At 38.2% G+C, this 16,641-nt stretch overlaps 3 protein-coding genes across 7 annotated transcripts in view; 2 read left to right on the top strand and 1 right to left on the bottom strand.

Moving 5' to 3' along the window:
• The window catches only part of LOC113112964 (kinesin light chain 1-like), a 32,410-nt gene extending 29,450 nt beyond the window's left edge, over nucleotides 1-2,960 (top strand). For all 3 annotated transcript variants that reach the window (XM_026278965.1, XM_026278966.1, XM_026278964.1), the window contains one exon: nucleotides 753-2,960. In XM_026278965.1, coding sequence (XP_026134750.1) covers nucleotides 753-818 — 66 coding nt within the window. In that variant the 3' untranslated portion in view covers nucleotides 819-2,960. The remainder of the gene's footprint in view (nucleotides 1-752) is intronic.
• Nucleotides 2,961-4,211: 1,251 nt separating this feature from the next.
• On the bottom strand, nucleotides 4,212-10,736 carry LOC113112963 (tubulin--tyrosine ligase-like). 3 transcript variants are annotated; one of them, XM_026278960.1, is made up of 8 exons: nucleotides 10,325-10,736; nucleotides 10,056-10,230; nucleotides 9,080-9,158; nucleotides 8,620-8,852; nucleotides 8,400-8,535; nucleotides 7,997-8,266; nucleotides 6,989-7,132; nucleotides 4,212-6,267 (listed from the first exon to the last, which is right to left on the bottom strand). In XM_026278960.1, exons 2-8 carry the CDS (start codon nucleotides 10,222-10,224, stop codon nucleotides 6,084-6,086), a joined length of 1,215 nt encoding a protein of 404 aa, XP_026134745.1. In that variant the 5' UTR covers nucleotides 10,225-10,230; nucleotides 10,325-10,736; the 3' UTR covers nucleotides 4,212-6,083. The 3 variants fall into 3 exon arrangements, with proteins under 3 accessions (XP_026134745.1, XP_026134746.1, XP_026134747.1); XM_026278961.1 differs by having other exon boundaries at nucleotides 10,056-10,192; nucleotides 10,325-10,735; XM_026278962.1 differs by lacking the exon at nucleotides 10,056-10,230 and having other exon boundaries at nucleotides 10,325-10,735.
• A 1,296-nt stretch (nucleotides 10,737-12,032) lies between these two features.
• Nucleotides 12,033-16,641, top strand: LOC113112962 (fidgetin-like protein 1). The gene is made up of 2 exons (XM_026278959.1): nucleotides 12,033-12,187; nucleotides 13,164-16,641. Exon 2 carries the CDS (start codon nucleotides 13,181-13,183, stop codon nucleotides 15,176-15,178), a length of 1,998 nt encoding a protein of 665 aa, XP_026134744.1. The 5' UTR covers nucleotides 12,033-12,187; nucleotides 13,164-13,180; the 3' UTR covers nucleotides 15,179-16,641.

Below are 16,641 nucleotides of genomic sequence, written 5' to 3'. Positions count from 1 at the left end.
GCTAGTGCATTGTTCAGTGCATTTAAAATATCTAAAGGCAACTGTACAGTCATCTCAACAATACTATATCAAATGATATTTTTCTGATTGTTCAGTTCTTTGGTCTATATCTAAATGCTAACATGATCCTTAGAGTTTTGTAACATTTAAGCAATTAAAAATACAATATTTTATGTTTCTTGGGTTGTAAACTAAACCTATGGTCCAAAATGAGGAACAAACTTCACGACTGTAAAAAAAGAAAAAGATTAATGCATGGATTCTGCATGTAGTTATTGTCATGTGACTTATGCCATCAGTTGCATCACTTGACTGCCTTTGTCATGTGACCTCAAGTGTCAATTAGATATGCACTAAAGAATCTCGGTGGACATAGTAGGTTGCATACTAGTTTTCACATATATAGTATGGGGACAATGCCTTTAATTATCCTTTTTGTGGGCTTCTTTTAGGTCACACCCTTTACCAAAATATGGCTGCTTCCCTACTGTATAGTGTATATATTCTTGGCTTTCTCCAACTCTGTGTCCTGGCAAAAAGTCAATTAATGCAATTTTTAACATGTCAATTAATGATGGGATTGAATGGTATAAGCTGTCAAATAGACTGCAAAACAAAGCTGCAGTTTATATGCTTCTTGTACTGATTCAGTTCACTAAACATCTTGAGGTGGCTTTACCCTGAACAGTTGTTCACTTCCATCAGGATGTTCTGTGGTCTGTTTATTGTCTCTTTCTTTTCATTTCCGTCAGGAACGAAATAATCGTCTAAGGAAGTCACGGGACCTGAGTTCCAGTCACACTGACCTGGCGCATTGAAGGTGTGCTGTCGGACGTCCCGATGAAGAGAGGTATGAAGAGGTCTCATCATTGGGCTGACGTGAACTGTGTTTTAGACGGGACTACCTTCTCCGGATGGGACTTTTGCTCTGGTGTCTCTGTACATGTATTTAATTTCTTGTAAGTTAGCTGTAGAAATGAAAACTGATGTAAAAAGTCAGACAGAACCAAAGTGCACAACAAATTTGACAACATTATGCTCTGCGAAAATTAACATTTATCGGAGCCAGAAAATAGATCATGCCATTGGGCTCAGGTTGAGACTAGACTCTCTAATGGCATTTTTGCTGCTTTCCTGTGGTTTATTTTCCTTTGTTTTATTTTGAGATGTACTTTGACGCTTTTTAAAACCAACAACTGTAGGACTGTTTTTAATAATTAAGGATAATAGAGACAGAGGTGTGCATATTTGAGCGTTTTGAGATAAAAATTGGCTTGTTTTTAATTTAGCTTGTACCAATTTCTCACTTTGTGACTTAATATTCTGCTATTGACATTAGTGTTGTTTCTACCTTGAGTAACACTAGAGGACCACGATGCTGAAGTACTGATTCAATCAAACGTATTCCCTTGATAAAGAGAGAACTGCACCGTGTTTATGAACTTCTATGTTTACATGAGTTATGGTTCAATGATGCACGTTTTTTATCGCTTTTGAGGATCTGGTTTGTAACAAAAGAAATAGGAAAATTCCTCCCTCGTGGTAAAAGAGAAAATGAGTTAAAGTGGTTTACGCATGCCATGGAGATCTGTACATTCGGAATATGGATTCAATCTCAGGACTGGAAGAACAGATTGATTTAGCGACGTAACACTGCACTTTGAACAGTTTGATAGGATAATGTTACACTATCAGCCCTTTGTGTGTTACAGAACTAAACTGAGATGCTAACCTCAGTTTTTATTGGTTACGTTTGGTTTATAGATGCTATCGGTTGATGGACTGGTTTCACCTCTCACACCAGCTCCAGCACTAAAATAGTTACTAAAGAGGTTTATAAACTTAATATAACAAGTTTAAATGAACATCTCTGTTATTTATGAGATAAAGCATGATCTCAAATGGAGTTGTAAGTACGGCTACTCCAGACTATAATGCACTGGAACGTGAATTCTGCCCCCAGATGTTGAACTACAGTACCTGTTTGAAAGCAGTGTGCCTTGTGAGTGCCTCAGGCAGGTTCTTGCGAATGAATGTGGAAGTTATTGATTTTGAGTGTGACGGCAGAACAGTTTGAGCTCTGTAAGGTCAAACGTGAGTCATGATTTTACAAAGTAATTAATAATTTGTAATACTGTTGTCAAATAAATGCCCAGTATATATCAGTGTATCATGTCATGGATTTATGCTAATATAGTGCACTGCTCAACTGACCTTCTCGACTTTTTCTACTTTCTTTGTTCTCCATATCCATGTAACACTTTCTGTGGGTCTTCCTCCTGTAATCATTCATCTTGTGTGTGTGTGTGTGTGTGTGTGTGTGTGTGTGTATAAGTGTGTTTTCTCTGTAAAACGCATGTTAATGCTCTGCATTGTGACGATGTGCAATAGGATAGCTGCTTTGTGTTGCTGGTTTTGATCTCACATGCAGTGTTTTACTGACAAAAGTTGGAATATCTGCTTGACTTGTGTTTCGGTTCTCTTTGTACTCTAAACGAATAAATATATCATAGTATCCAGATGTTTAAGTCACTAATTTCAGGCTTTGTTACACATTTGTGGGACTAAATGTGCCCTTCACATGTTTTAAGTTTTAATTTCATATGGTTTATATTCTGCCCTTTTTTTTAGCTGTTGATCAGTTTGTGTTATTATTTAGTCATTGCTGTAATTTTTTAAACCGGGTTATGGCACTCACTAAAATACTCTCAATGGTTCCAATTTAATTGTGGCCTGTATGATATAACCCTGACATACTGTCTGTTTGTGGATGTTGCATTTCTGTTTGTTTTCATAATGTTTTGTATTATGTTGTACGTGTCTATATTTGTGTGTGTATTCTCAACTTCGCACTGGACTCATGTATCTTCCACTTGCTCAGGCTTCATTTACTGCCATGTTTGTTTTGATGTGTATGTTTGGTGAACTTGAATAAAGACAACGGAAGTACTCTTCTACTGTAAGAGTTTCTGGATTCTAGTTCCCCCTGTTGGAAAGTCGAAGCGTTTTAGAACTTTTCCCTTTCATTCTATAAACTGTATTCTATGTTCTGGGTTCTTTGTGCTTCTTAATGGGGTTAAAAAGCTGATATACAGTTGATACACAGTGTAATGAAATATATTGATTTATCTTTATGAAGTTACCTGGAACACAATGGGGAAGGGAAAATAATTGTATTTATCATGGTACTATTAACATTTCTTGACTTGGAAGAGAAACGACTTGAAGGAATGGTTCACTTAAAAATGAAAATAAATTTTTCATTCTCGGGCCGTCCCAAGAGTTTCTTCATCAGAACAGATTTGGGGAAATCGCTTGCTCACTAGGGGATCATCTGCAGTGAATGGGTGCCGTCTAAATGAGTCTGATTAAAAACATCACAATATTATACAAGTAATCCACACGACTCCAGTCCATCAATTAACATCTTGTGAAAAGATGCAGGTGTGAAATAAACCAATCCATCAAGACTTTAACTTTAAACTATTGCTTTTGGCTAAAATACACGTTAGTATGTAATATGACCTTTCCAGTGAAAAAGTTGCTTCCTGAATCAGGAAAGAAATAATATGCAGAGATCAAGCACAGTTTAAAAGCAAAAACAGTTCTAAACAAATAAATCTGAGGATTTTGATATAGTGATGTATAAGGACAGCTGGGAATGGACTATTTCAATGGAGGAAGCTTTATTATGGATTATGGACTAGTATTTTGAAGGTTAAAAGTTAAAATGCCTTGATAATTAATTTGTTCCTTACAAACAAGCAGGTTTTTACTTCACAAGACATGACCTGATGACACGGAGTTGTGTGGATTACCTGTGGATTATTGTGATGTTTTTATCAGCTCTTTGGACTCTCATTCTGATGGCACCCATTCACTGCAGAGGATTCATTGGTGCTCAAGAGATGTTATGCACAATTTCTGCAAATCAGTTCTGATGAACAAACAAGCTCATCTACATCTTAGATGCCCTGAGGATGATTACATTTTCAGCAAAATGTATTTTTTATTTAACTATTTCTTGAACTAGTTCTTAGTGAACTATTTCTTTTTTCTTTTTTTGTTTACTTGATTAGCCTATAATAGTAAGGAATAAACACAGGCTTTATGTAAACATAATAGGTAATTGATAAATATAAATGTTACAAACTTGTACTTGCTTTTTAAAACCAGAATCACAATGCTTGAGCATTAAGGAAACAAATGTATTGCACATGATTGAGGCTTTTATTTGAATGACTTAAATACGTTTAGGCTTTCAAGAATTCAACATACACTGCATTGATCTTCCCTCAAACAGACACAGAGAAAAACCATTACAACACCATTCCCAATGTTTCACAACTTAACTCAAACCAGTAAAGTTTATTAGACAGCAGTGAGGATATTTAATCACACTCATCTTTGGCTAGATGGTCATGTTTTCCCTTATTCAGGCTACATACAACTCGAAACAGCCAACGCGAAGACTGTACAGCAAAATCTTTATGTAAAAATGTGACTAACCTTATGGCAAGAAGTAGTTCAAAGACACATAATAAAACTGGATTACTGATCTTTTCTTATTATTACTGTTGTCGACCCTCTCAGTATGTTTCAAATAGGCAGACCTTTCCTTCAAAACCTTTTCTTTCAGATTCAAAAAGATGTGATACCGCCTAAGCCCATTTTAAAAGGACGCCTTCCTCTTTCCCCAAACAACAATACTGATATCTGACCATCACATGTTTAATATCACCTTCTTCTTCTACATCCACTTTCATGCGTGTCATTTGCATCACAGACATCATTACAGTGTAAAGGTCAACCATTGCTCTCAATGAACCACACCAACCACAGGAACTCGTTTCTCCTTGCACACAAAGATGAAACGGGTCATGAACATGTGCAGAATAGGTCTGGAGAAATAATATTCAACGACTCAAAATACTTGGGTGCTAAAAATCAACAAACTTAACAATAGAAAATGAGTTGAAGTGATGCATTCTTACCTTCCTCTAGTTATGTATAAAGAGCCTTGCTTTTAATATGCAACATCTCAGTCCATCAAAGGTTGTTTTTTTGTTTTGTTTTTTAAATAACTCGACATGACTGGGAATGAATGGAATAACTAAACTGAACTGATGGACAATTATAGACATTTCAATATATGATTTGTCTCCTGGATAATAAGCGAGTTCTGAATGCTAGTATTTGTCCCCTGACAATTCAAGCAGAAGGAAGAGTGTCCCCAATTCCCAGATGAGCTTGATTGCCTGTCACAAAGTAGTTATGAACCAGACCTAAAATGTGTCTGTATTAACAGCAACAGAATCAGTGGGAAGACGAAATCTGGTCCGAATAAGTAACAAGACAATACAAAACCAAATAAATATGCAAGCAAACATATATTCTGCCACTTCTACCAAATACTGTTTTGAAGACATCACAACAATGTACAATACACTGCAAATCATACATATATGCATCTGAGAACGATTCTTTTGTGGTTTCAAAACGGTTTAAAACACACTTAAGCTATCAGCATAAAACACCGGATCTGACAGATAACAGAGCTGATGGGACACATACAGACGTACAAAAAGCCAGGTAGCTTGTTGGGAGTTAGTGTTAGCGAGGACGTGAATATGTAAGGCACTAAAGTCTCAAATCCACCCTCCGTTTGATCAAGGTGCCTGGGAAAGCCCTGAGGAGTCTTGTGGATGCAACAGATCTAGGGAGCTACTGTAAACCTTCCTCTTCTTATTCAAATGTGTGCTTGCAAAGTCACGTCTTTTGAGTGTTAAACCCTCAAACAACTGTAGTCTCAATTATAAGTGTGCATGCTTGTCTTTAAAAACAAATCACACTTTTCTGGGTACTGCTACATCAGTATGTGCAGGATTCTCCTCACCTTCCAGTCGTTACTTTGTGGACTCCTCTGGGTTTTGAAGAGGAGTTTACAGGGGTGACCTCATGTCCCTTCTGTCCTCTTCAGACAGTGATGAATCCCCTGCATGCTCATCCCCAAGATCAGGTGTACATCCTTATGCCTCCTAGATTGGTTGATGTTTTTGGGCAGGACTATGGGGAGGGGCAGTTTATAGTTTGATGAATGGGCCGAAGTGATGAGGCGCTCTGATCTTGGGTGAGGAGCAGGAGTTGGAGGACAGAGATGGAGAAGTGGAGAACGGAGGTGAGGATAAGATGGCATCTGCACTCAGAGAGAAGACTGTGGAGATGGCTACATCCACGATGCCTTGACACAGCTCAGGGTAGAGTTTCCTACAAGAGAGGAAACTTACATTTCAATAAACATTTCAATTTCATAACTGGAGAAACATCTGTAGGAGAGAAATATTTACCAACTGCAATCATGGTCTTAAATATACTTAATTATTGCAAAACGACTAATGAAATTAAACTCAAGCATGCAAAACGTACAAAGCACACAAATTGGGATTTTTTTTTTTTTTTTGTGAACAAAGTTTATTTGTATAGTTTATATCCCTTAAGCCAGTAGTTTCAGTTTGGCTTTAAATAATTAATTTAGGATTGGCATTTATAACAAACATTGTTTGTAATGAATGCCACTATTATTTATGTTTGTTTTATACTTACATTTTGCATTTCTGTTCTGTTTTGAATAGTTACATTTATAAAGATTTGTTATGGAGTGAAGGGAACTCAAATAGTGTTTATAATGCTTCTATACAGTACGTCTTGTTTTACCAGTATTTTACAATATTTCTAAATGTAAGATGTGATTTGTGCCGTTCTTTCTTTTTTTTTTTTTGCAACTTAAAAGTGTGCATTTCTGGAAAATATGTTGTAAAATATTACTTGGGCAAGAACATCATTATTTGCCAGATGAAGAAAAGCAATATTACATGCATAAAGCCACCAAATATGAAAATAAGGGACTAAAGCATGATTTTGAAATTTTTGGGACAGATGCAAGAAGCAAATACATTCTTGACATAACAAATGATAAGTGTGTACTGACTGTGCACAGGCAGGTGCCCCATTGATCTCAATTAGCCAGACTTTAAAGCTCTCGTCCAGCATGAAGTCAAAGCCGAAGAGCTGGAAGCTCTGGTAGGACAGGTGCTTCGTGCTGATGGCTGGCTCGATGCATGTCAGACAACTCCTGTTGAGACAAGAGTCAGGACTTCAGACGAACACCACAGGTGGTTAGACATCGTCCAATGACGCATTTCTGTAATGTGTCAGTGAGCTCAGTCTTGTAGAAAAAATTTTATGTTATAATTGATCTCTAAACTAAAGGAACTGTATGTTAATTTGGTTACTGAGAGTCACTGAAAGCCTGTTGGTGTCACTGTCAGAATATAGCGGGGTGCAAAAATCGGAGTGAAAATTATATATTTTGCATTAGAAATTTAAAAAATCCTTAGGTTTCCTGTAGCTCAAACAGTGTGTGGCACTAAAAACACAGAGCTCATAGGTTTTATTCAAGAACTGACAAAATTAGTTAGAAATATTCAAGATGCTGCCCTAATTCAAGATCATTAATTCTTTGTAAAAACATTTGATTTTCAGAAAAAATTGTGGAAAAAAAAGTATTCTCAATGTTCACTTAAACATGTAAGCTGTAATTTAATTAGCAACAGAGTAGTTAACTATTAAAATAGTTTTTGTTAATTGAAATACAGATGAAATAAAGAAAAAAAATTATATATATATATATATAAGAAACATAAAGCAAAAACCAAAATGACTCAAAGTTAAATGTAAATGTATAATCAAAAAATAAAAGCCAAATCTAAGTATTAATAAATACTATAACAATATACAATGTAATACTAAAATACTGATTTGAGGAGAGAAAAAAAAATACTTGTGAAAAATTCAACTGTAAAAAAAAGAAAAAGTAAGTTCTCAAACTTTTGGACTCCACCGTATACATCTCGAACACAAAAACAGTTATGCCATTTTCTACTTGTATAACTCATTTGCAGGCACACATGCAATCCGATTTTCGGTGAAGGCGCACCTGATGATATGCTTGATCTGAGGTAAAATCGATGTTTCCATGGCAACGCTGTGTGTGCTCAACAGGTACTGTCTGAACTCATCAAAGAACATCTCGTTGCCCTCCTCGTAGCGGCCGTAGTTCTGCGAGTGCTCCTCCTGGATGCAGTGATTGGTCAGGTGACTGGTCATGTCCTGCAGATCCGAGCTGTTGTAGGGCTCAGAAGACGTCCTCAACACTCCTTCACGGTACAAGTAGATATTATACTGATGGTCTACAAGCACCCAACTCCTGCAGACACGACAGCCAGACAGAATACCAACTGACTTTAGAAGTGCTTTGACTCCATTAGGATGGGGCATTGCAATTCTATGCTTTTCAAATCAAAAATGTTCTGCACACTGGATTATACGCATCATCTTACCTTATATCAAATTTGCGATGTCCCGGCTCTAACAGCAGCGGTTTTTCCAGATATTTCTGAATGACATGCACTTGGCCTTGATTATCGATGAACTCAAGCAACTCATTTGCATCATGAGATATCAAAATACCTGCACCTGAACAAAGTGAGGAACAATCTCATACTATTAAATCAACCTGCTTCTTTTAACCTGCCATTTTGGACCGATGGAGGTACGTACCTTTTGCACCTGCTGATGATTTGGCGATCCACACCGTTCCCTCTCCGCTTTCCTTTCTGGAGTTATAAGAAGCTAAGAAGACCTCTCGCTCATCTGTCTTTGGGTTGCTCTTCATGTGGCCGATGCCATTGGAGGCCGGGGCCACTGGGGTGTTGAGGTTGGTTGGGTATATGATGTAAGACTCAGGGAACCAGTTACAGGAGTCCTTTAACTCTGGACTGGTCTTGATAATCCTAAACATCAAACGTACTTATTTAAACATAATTCACAACTTAAGAACTGCAGGGGTTTCAAACTCAGTGACATGGCAAAAAGGAAATTAGTGTGATTTGAAGACATTATTTACTTAAGCAAGCATTAACTGAACAGTATTGTTCCGAAGATCATTTTAAAACTCTCATTAAAGTCACTTGTGGTTATAGAGAAAATCTGATCTGATATGTTTAAATAAACCACATACTTGACCAGTGATGCTTTGCGACACAGTTTATCAGCTCCTCTGTAATAATTCACCAGCTGCATCAGTCCTGGTTCGTGACCTGTAGAGGACACATTGAAATGTGTTGATCACAGCGTCCTGCAGCTAAAAGCACAAATTTCAACGATTACAATGAAATAATAAAATAACAGTAAAAAATATTTCTTGAGAAGTAAATCAGCATATTATAATGATTTCTGAAGGGTCATGTGGCATTGAAGACTGAAGTAGTGATGCTGAAAATACAGCTTTGATCAGAGAGATAAATTGCATTTTAAAATATCATAATTTTTTACAATAAAAAGTTATTTTAAACTGTAATAACATTTCAACAATAATACTGCTTTTCTGTATTTTTGACCAAATCAATTCACAATGCCTTGGGGAACAAAAGAGACCATCAAAAACAAAAACAAAAAAATTAATACAAACATTACTAACTTGTATTATTTTAACACTTGGGCCGATGTACGCGTGTATGTATATACTTAAGGTACACATTCTCTTTAACCTTTATAAAATCTAATAAATTATTGATATTAATGCTTAATATTTTCATGTTAAAAAAGTTGATGTCAACCTGATTACATATTACTACACAGATACAGATCCACAAGACTGCATTATAGAGCTACATCTTTGTGATCAGCATGGCTGTGTCCTGTTTTCAGTGCTCAATTATTAATAATTGATAATTATTACATTGCTGCATACATGCACCGTTTCATCATTCATTCATTATCATAAGTTTAATAGCTTGTACTATCCATTATCTCCAGAAAAAAAAAAAACATGATTTACTGAAATTGTGCATATTGTAGGTTAGATGCATTATAACTTGCTGAAACTCCTAACTTTCAATGCATACTACAACATGTAAACTGCATGGAATTATAAAACATATGATTATTACGAGATGGCAATGTATGTTTAATATGCAGCTGTTGAAACCCTTTACCCAGCCGTCCGAAAGGCAGCCGATTTCTCTCTCCCAACATTAAATTGAACCGAGGATTGTCCTTCTTCAGTCGTTTCCATTTCCCAGTAGAGATGAGGATCTTGGCGACCTCGGCATACACAGTACTGTTGTCATCTCTCAAAACAAACGTGTACATCGGTGAACACATAGTCTTCTGCTAAGAGCACAGAGCAGTGATGATGACCACACACTAGCTAGTCGACTAACGTTATCTGTCTTCTAACAAAGTAGAGTGAAACCGGACATACATGACTTTCTTGATGCGTCTTAGTTGTTTCAGCACAGAGATCTTTGCAGGGAAGAGTCCCGCTGTAATCCGGACCCAGAAGCGTGGCCGCGCATCTGTACCCGCGGTCGCGTGGCCGAGGGAGGACAGTGAACACTAGGGTGTGACTCTTGAACGATTCGGCTTCTGAATTCTCGCAGCTAACAGTCTACATTAGCTTCCTCCGTTCCTATGATTGTATATGAACAGCCGATATTAAAAACACAGCTGGCTTAATACAGAGTCTAAAGAATAGAGGTCGACTACGAGACTGCGCATATAATTCCTCGCTTCCTCTGTGCTCGTCTAGACATCAGTTTAAATCCCCATATGAAGCCTCTTTATCCCAGCAAACTCATGATGTGACGTACCGCTGGGAGTCGACGCACGTACGCCGCAAAGACTTCTGGTTACTGTAGTTTTATGATACTTGTGCGCGACTTCAACAGCACGAAAGATGATGCGAATGATAATAGTCTGTGTGTCAGCTAAAAAAGAAGAAGAAAAAAAAGAAAATTCCCGGCACTTTGAGTTTGGCCTATATTGGAACAATTTGTCATGATTTTCTGAACAAAAATTATATATATTATATAAGAAGAAAAAAATAATAATTATGGTAAATAATAATTATGTCGAATATAAGACGAGAAATTACGAGGTGTAATTTTTTTGTGTTTTAAATTCGACTTTTATGTCAAAATTATGACTCAACCACACTGTAAATAAATATTTGTTGAGAAAACGTAAAATTTCAAGGCACCTTGTTGCGTTCAAAGTTTTAAGTTCTCTAAATTATTGTTTTAAAACTAAATGTGATTAGTGTGTTTTGTAATTTTGATTTTACTAAATGCATCGTTTAGCCAATATATTCATGAAGACAACAAAATATTTATTGTTTAGTAAACTTTCTTTTATTGGCGCAATAAATTAATTTCCTGATCTGATATACCATATCTGTGATGTGTTAACCATATGTGAACCATGCTAAATGTTTGTAAAGAGAATAACAATTGTTTTTTAGTGTATGTTATAATTTTGATTTTTTTTTTATGCCGTATGTCAATAGATATGACTTTTCCCTTAAATGTGACTTTTTATGTAATACTTTCCACTTTTCTTCTCATAAATATGGCTTTTGTGATATAATTTGGCTATTTCAATATTTTTTATAATTTGCATGGTAAAATATAACTTATCTCTTCATTTCTCAAAAGACTATTATGATTCATACAAACAGGCCTACTTATACTTATGATGTGAAAATTATGATTTATCAACAAACTTTTGTTTATGAACAATGTTATCATAAATCGGATGCAGTCTCTTTTTTATATAAAAGTGCTATCAAGGTCTTAGAATGAGACTGAAGAATCTAGGCAAAAATCACTTTCTAGGATCCCGTCTTAGTCAAAGTGACATTTCAGACCTGGACTGAATAAATATGTTAAGAGAACTGAAACTGATATTTATTTATTTACTGGGACATCAGTGTTCAGTGTTATACAAGTCAATAAATCAAATCAAATGAACACTAAAACGAACAATTAAATTACATCTTTAATAATCTATATAATTTATTTCATCTATCAACTTTTATTTATTAACTTACTAGCTAAATAAATAAATTTATTTATAATAAAAAAGTGAAATCTGTGTTTGTTTCGCCAGGCGGTGGCGCGCGCGTTCTTAGTATGGCGTGGCCGGAAGTTGCGTAGATCGGCGCAGATCAAGCAGGAGGCGCGAGGTTTGGTCAAAGTTATGGTTGTTTTGTTCCACGTCGCTGTATAGATTTTCAGTTATTTCTGAACTTTACAGCATTCGCACAAGAAATACCTTTATCCCAGAGGTAGGTTTCTACTTTCATCACCAAACACAAAACGAGCACAAGAGTGTGTTTGAAGCTGTATTTGTGATGTGTGTTCCTGCTGTCAGCTCCCGAGTTTAGATAAACATTGTCCTGTTTGTCTGAATGATCTACTCATATTTCATACTGGCATACTTTTAATACAACCTTACTTATTTAGTACATTATTAGGGTTCAGGTGAAAGTGGGCTTTCGTGTATCACTTGTCTGTCACATAACATTTGGATATGCTTGAATTTATTATAAGTAAAGTACAAGTCAAGTGCGTTTTCTTTATTATTAACACATTAAACAATTTAAAAGAGTAAGTCATCAAAACAATGAAAAATTCAGTTGTAATTGTTGAAATTTTGACTGATATTTCACTTTACCCTCTCTCTCTCTATGCATGCATACACACTAACACACACACACACACACAGTACACACATATATATCCAGTGTAACTTGCTGGTTACTCTTATTAGATGTAATTTATATACAAATACTCATAAATTACTGTCTCACTTAGAATTTTATATATATATATGTATATAAATTGCCACAGCCATTGTAGCCAAGTTAAATTTACATAAAAGTTGACAGCTTTTTTAATAATAAAAGTCATAATTCATAATTCAAATGAATCATTTTTGAGTTGATTCATTAGAATAGTTTCAATGGATTTCACATGAATTAAGTTTAAATTATTAAACTATTACACTATTAAAACATTTCTGCCTTCATGTTCTTATACTCAAAAATCACACTATAGGAAAATGTGCTACTTAAGTGCATTCAAGTTATTGTGGTATTCGCAGTGTTGCTGAAGTTTTATATCACCTTTTATGTCATTATAAAAAATAGTATGAATATTTGCTATAATTCTCAGCCCTATATGAACTTCCATGCTATTGCTGTGTGGTATTTCTATACTTTTATACATTATTGATTGATCCTGTGCCCTCTTCTTATGCAGTTTGGAGCGCGCCAGGCATGAGCAGAGCACACCTGGACGAGTGGCAGAGGAGGTCCTTTGACATTTCGTCTGGCTCCTGTACACCTGAACAGACGGCCGATGCTTATCGGGCACATGTCCTGTCCATTCAGTATGCATGGGCGAGTGCTGAGCTCTCTACGGCTGGAGCTGGCAGCCTGCTCAGGACCTACTCGGAGAGGTACGCCGCAGTCCTGGACTCAGACGACCCACGCACAGGGCTAAACAACTATGCAGAGAGTGCCCTGCAACTAGCTCGCAATCAAAAGAACCATAGCGACAAATGGGAGTCGTCCCTAACATTCGAGAACGTGTTCAACCTGCCGTGTGTGCAAAGGATGATGCAGGACAGGCCAAAAGAAGGTGCTCTCCCTGTAGATCCGGTAGATGTTAACATCACTGTCGGTGTTGAAATCTGCAGGGGAGGGGAGAAAGGCAGTGATCTCTCTGGTCCTTCTTGTGGATTAAAACGAGAGCCTCTGGCACATGGGCCCACTGCGCCTCCACCTAGGGCTGAGATAGGAAGGGGGGTCAGTAACCTACTTGGCGGTCCTGCAGAGCGGGCGAGAGGACTTCAAGGAGCCCCGCTGCATATGTCCTTGGCACAGAATGTTCCAACAGGAACTATGCCTATGTTTACCCATAACAATTTCAGTTCCACAGGCAATACTAACGTGTCTCACTCTAGTTTGGGTTGCACAAGTGGATCTAATGTGCATAATCAACCTGTGTACTTTTCCTCCACAAACCCCTCCAAGAGGAAGAACTTCTACGGCTCAAGAGCTGAAAGCAACAGAAGCTCATTCCCATCACAAGGCGAGCAGGAACCCCGAGGGAGGGGACAGAGGAGAGAGGAAGGTGTCAGCATAAATTTTAGATCAGCACGAGAGCAGTTCATCGTTGACCAGCAAAAAAAGCATTCCCATCAGGGTCAGCGAGGTTCTGCGGCCAACGTTGCTGCAGTCACCAAGAAATCCCTTGGGGCAAATCGGGCTCGTGGGGCGTCTTCCAAATTCATCTCTCCTATGCCAAGGCAAGAGGAAGAGGGCAGCTCGAAGGAAAACGCACCACAAGACATGCAACCTGTTGATGAGCGACTAAAAAACTTTGAGCCCAAAATCATTGAACTTATCATGAGTGAGATCATGGACCATGGCCCCCCGGTAGCTTGGGATGATATTGCCGGTCTGGAGTTTGCCAAAGCCACAATCAAAGAGATTGTAGTTTGGCCCATGTTGAGGCCTGATATATTTACTGGCCTTCGAGGTCCACCTAAAGGCATTCTTCTCTTTGGTCCTCCAGGAACTGGTAAAACACTTATAGGGAAGTGCATCGCGTGCCAGTCCGGAGCCACTTTTTTCAGCATCAGTGCTTCGTCACTCACTTCAAAGTGGGTTGGAGAGGGCGAAAAGATGGTACGGGCACTCTTTGCCATTGCTCGGTGTCACCAACCTGCCGTCATCTTCATCGATGAGATCGATTCTCTTCTTTCTCAACGGACAGATGGAGAGCATGACTCTTCCCGTAGGATCAAAACAGAGTTTCTTGTCCAGCTGGATGGTGCCGCCACCTCAGCAGAAGATCGCATTTTGGTGGTTGGTGCCACCAACCGGCCACAAGAGATTGACGAAGCAGCTCGCCGTCGCCTGGCCAAGCGACTCTACATCCCTCTCCCAGAGGCTGAGGCTCGCCGGCACATAGTGACTAACCTCATGACCCGTGAGAAATGCCAGCTGGGAGCAGATGAGATGGAGAATGTTGTACAGGGCACAGAGGGGTTTTCAGGGGCAGATATGACACAGCTGTGTCGAGAAGCAGCTTTAGGCCCCATCCGAAGCATTCATCTAAGTGACATTGCTACCATCTCGGCAGATCAGGTTCGGCCGATACTCTACAATGACTTCCAGGAGGCTCTCAAAACTGTGCGGCCCAGTGTCTCTTCTAAAGATCTGGAGCTATATGAAGAGTGGAACAAGACATTTGGCTGCGGTCGCTGAGCATTTGTGCTCCGTTTACACTAATTTATCAGTTTTATGTTAGTATGACTATGATGCTGGGTTAATTTCTTAAAATAAAAGGTTGATTTGTCTTGTGTCTTTTTCCATCTTATTCATGAACATTCTTTTAGAGAGCTGTGGTGTAAAAAGACAATCTGTTTTTTGTTGTTGCAAAGTTTCATATTTAGTGTCATTTATGCAGTCAGAATGGATTGACTCAAATCAGAACTCATGATTTTGTAAAACTGAGCTTTTAACCGTGTGCATGGCCTCAAAATTAACATACCGCAGTTGTGCCTTCCTGAAAACAGTTGCATCACTGATTGGAGCTGCAACTCTTTTCCTTGTAATGTAGAGGAAATGTGCCAAGTTTGCACTAAAAGGGAACATGGGGTCTTGAGTATGTTGTTTCCTTCTGAATGCACTTATCCAAAAGGGAACTGTCAGCTAGTACAATGTCCAGCTCGCCCTACCTTCTGTGTGCACAGAATGAATTCAGCAGCTCTCCATGTTTAACTGCTCTCGCTCTTGCATAGATGGAGCGTTAGACACCTTAGGGCCAACTCTCCCATTGTGTTGTGTCTTGGTGAATGGATTTGGAGGGGAAGTTGGGCAACACTGCAGGCATTCTGGTCTCATGATAAGAGTTACCCACAGATCAACTCTTGCAGTGCTCTTCCTGTTGCTAAGCTAATGCGGTCTCGGCCCACATCTGGTAAACCAGAGGAATGTCTTTGGGCCCTGGAAGGGGTTTTAAAGATGGTCTCTCAATCCTCTTCATCCTCCTCCTAAAGGACAGTATGGTTGGTTTAGTTTTTTCAGTTACACGAAAGTTGGAGGGAAGCCCATCAGAATTGCTGTTTTCATTAACTACAGGACTTCCAGGTCTTAGAAAGAGAGGTTTTTATGATGACACCAGTCATAAACCTGGTGAAAAATGATGCATTGTAGAAGCAGATAAGAGCTGTGGCTTGATGCGTTTACTGTTGATGGATGGAGAGGAGCATTGTGGAGTTTTAAATGAGTGGCCACAGATGGCATGAGGGGTAAAAGTTGCTGGTCCAGTGGTGAGGAAACTCACCCAGGCCAAATCACAAAGTAATGAATGAATGAATTTGAACACGAATGGTTTTGGCCGGGTTACAAAATGAATCATTTTTTGTAAAGTTTGTATCTTCAGCAGGTTTTGACTTGTCACTTTATTTGGATGAGACTGGCGTCCCTGAAATGTCTTTGTGTTTGTTGTTTTTATGCCACTGCATTAGCGTTATATTTTCACTGTCAAATGTACGGCTGATTTGTGTTGGCGTAAAACGCAAAGTCTGTGTTGACTGCTGTCTGGGAAAATTGAAAGAGAGACGGCTGATTGATTTGGTTTGCTTCTTGCAACTGCAAAACTATTCTTTCAGGGAGTCAAGCTGAACTGTTAATAAACCTCATAAGGAAAATGGGATTTAACAGTC

Source organism: Carassius auratus, chromosome 13 (genome assembly GCF_003368295.1).
Source record: "Carassius auratus strain Wakin chromosome 13, ASM336829v1, whole genome shotgun sequence".
Classification (NCBI taxonomy): Eukaryota; Metazoa; Chordata; class Actinopteri; order Cypriniformes; family Cyprinidae; genus Carassius; species Carassius auratus.
Note: the sequence above shows the minus strand (reverse complement) of the source record. Positions and strands in the feature narration are given on the sequence as shown.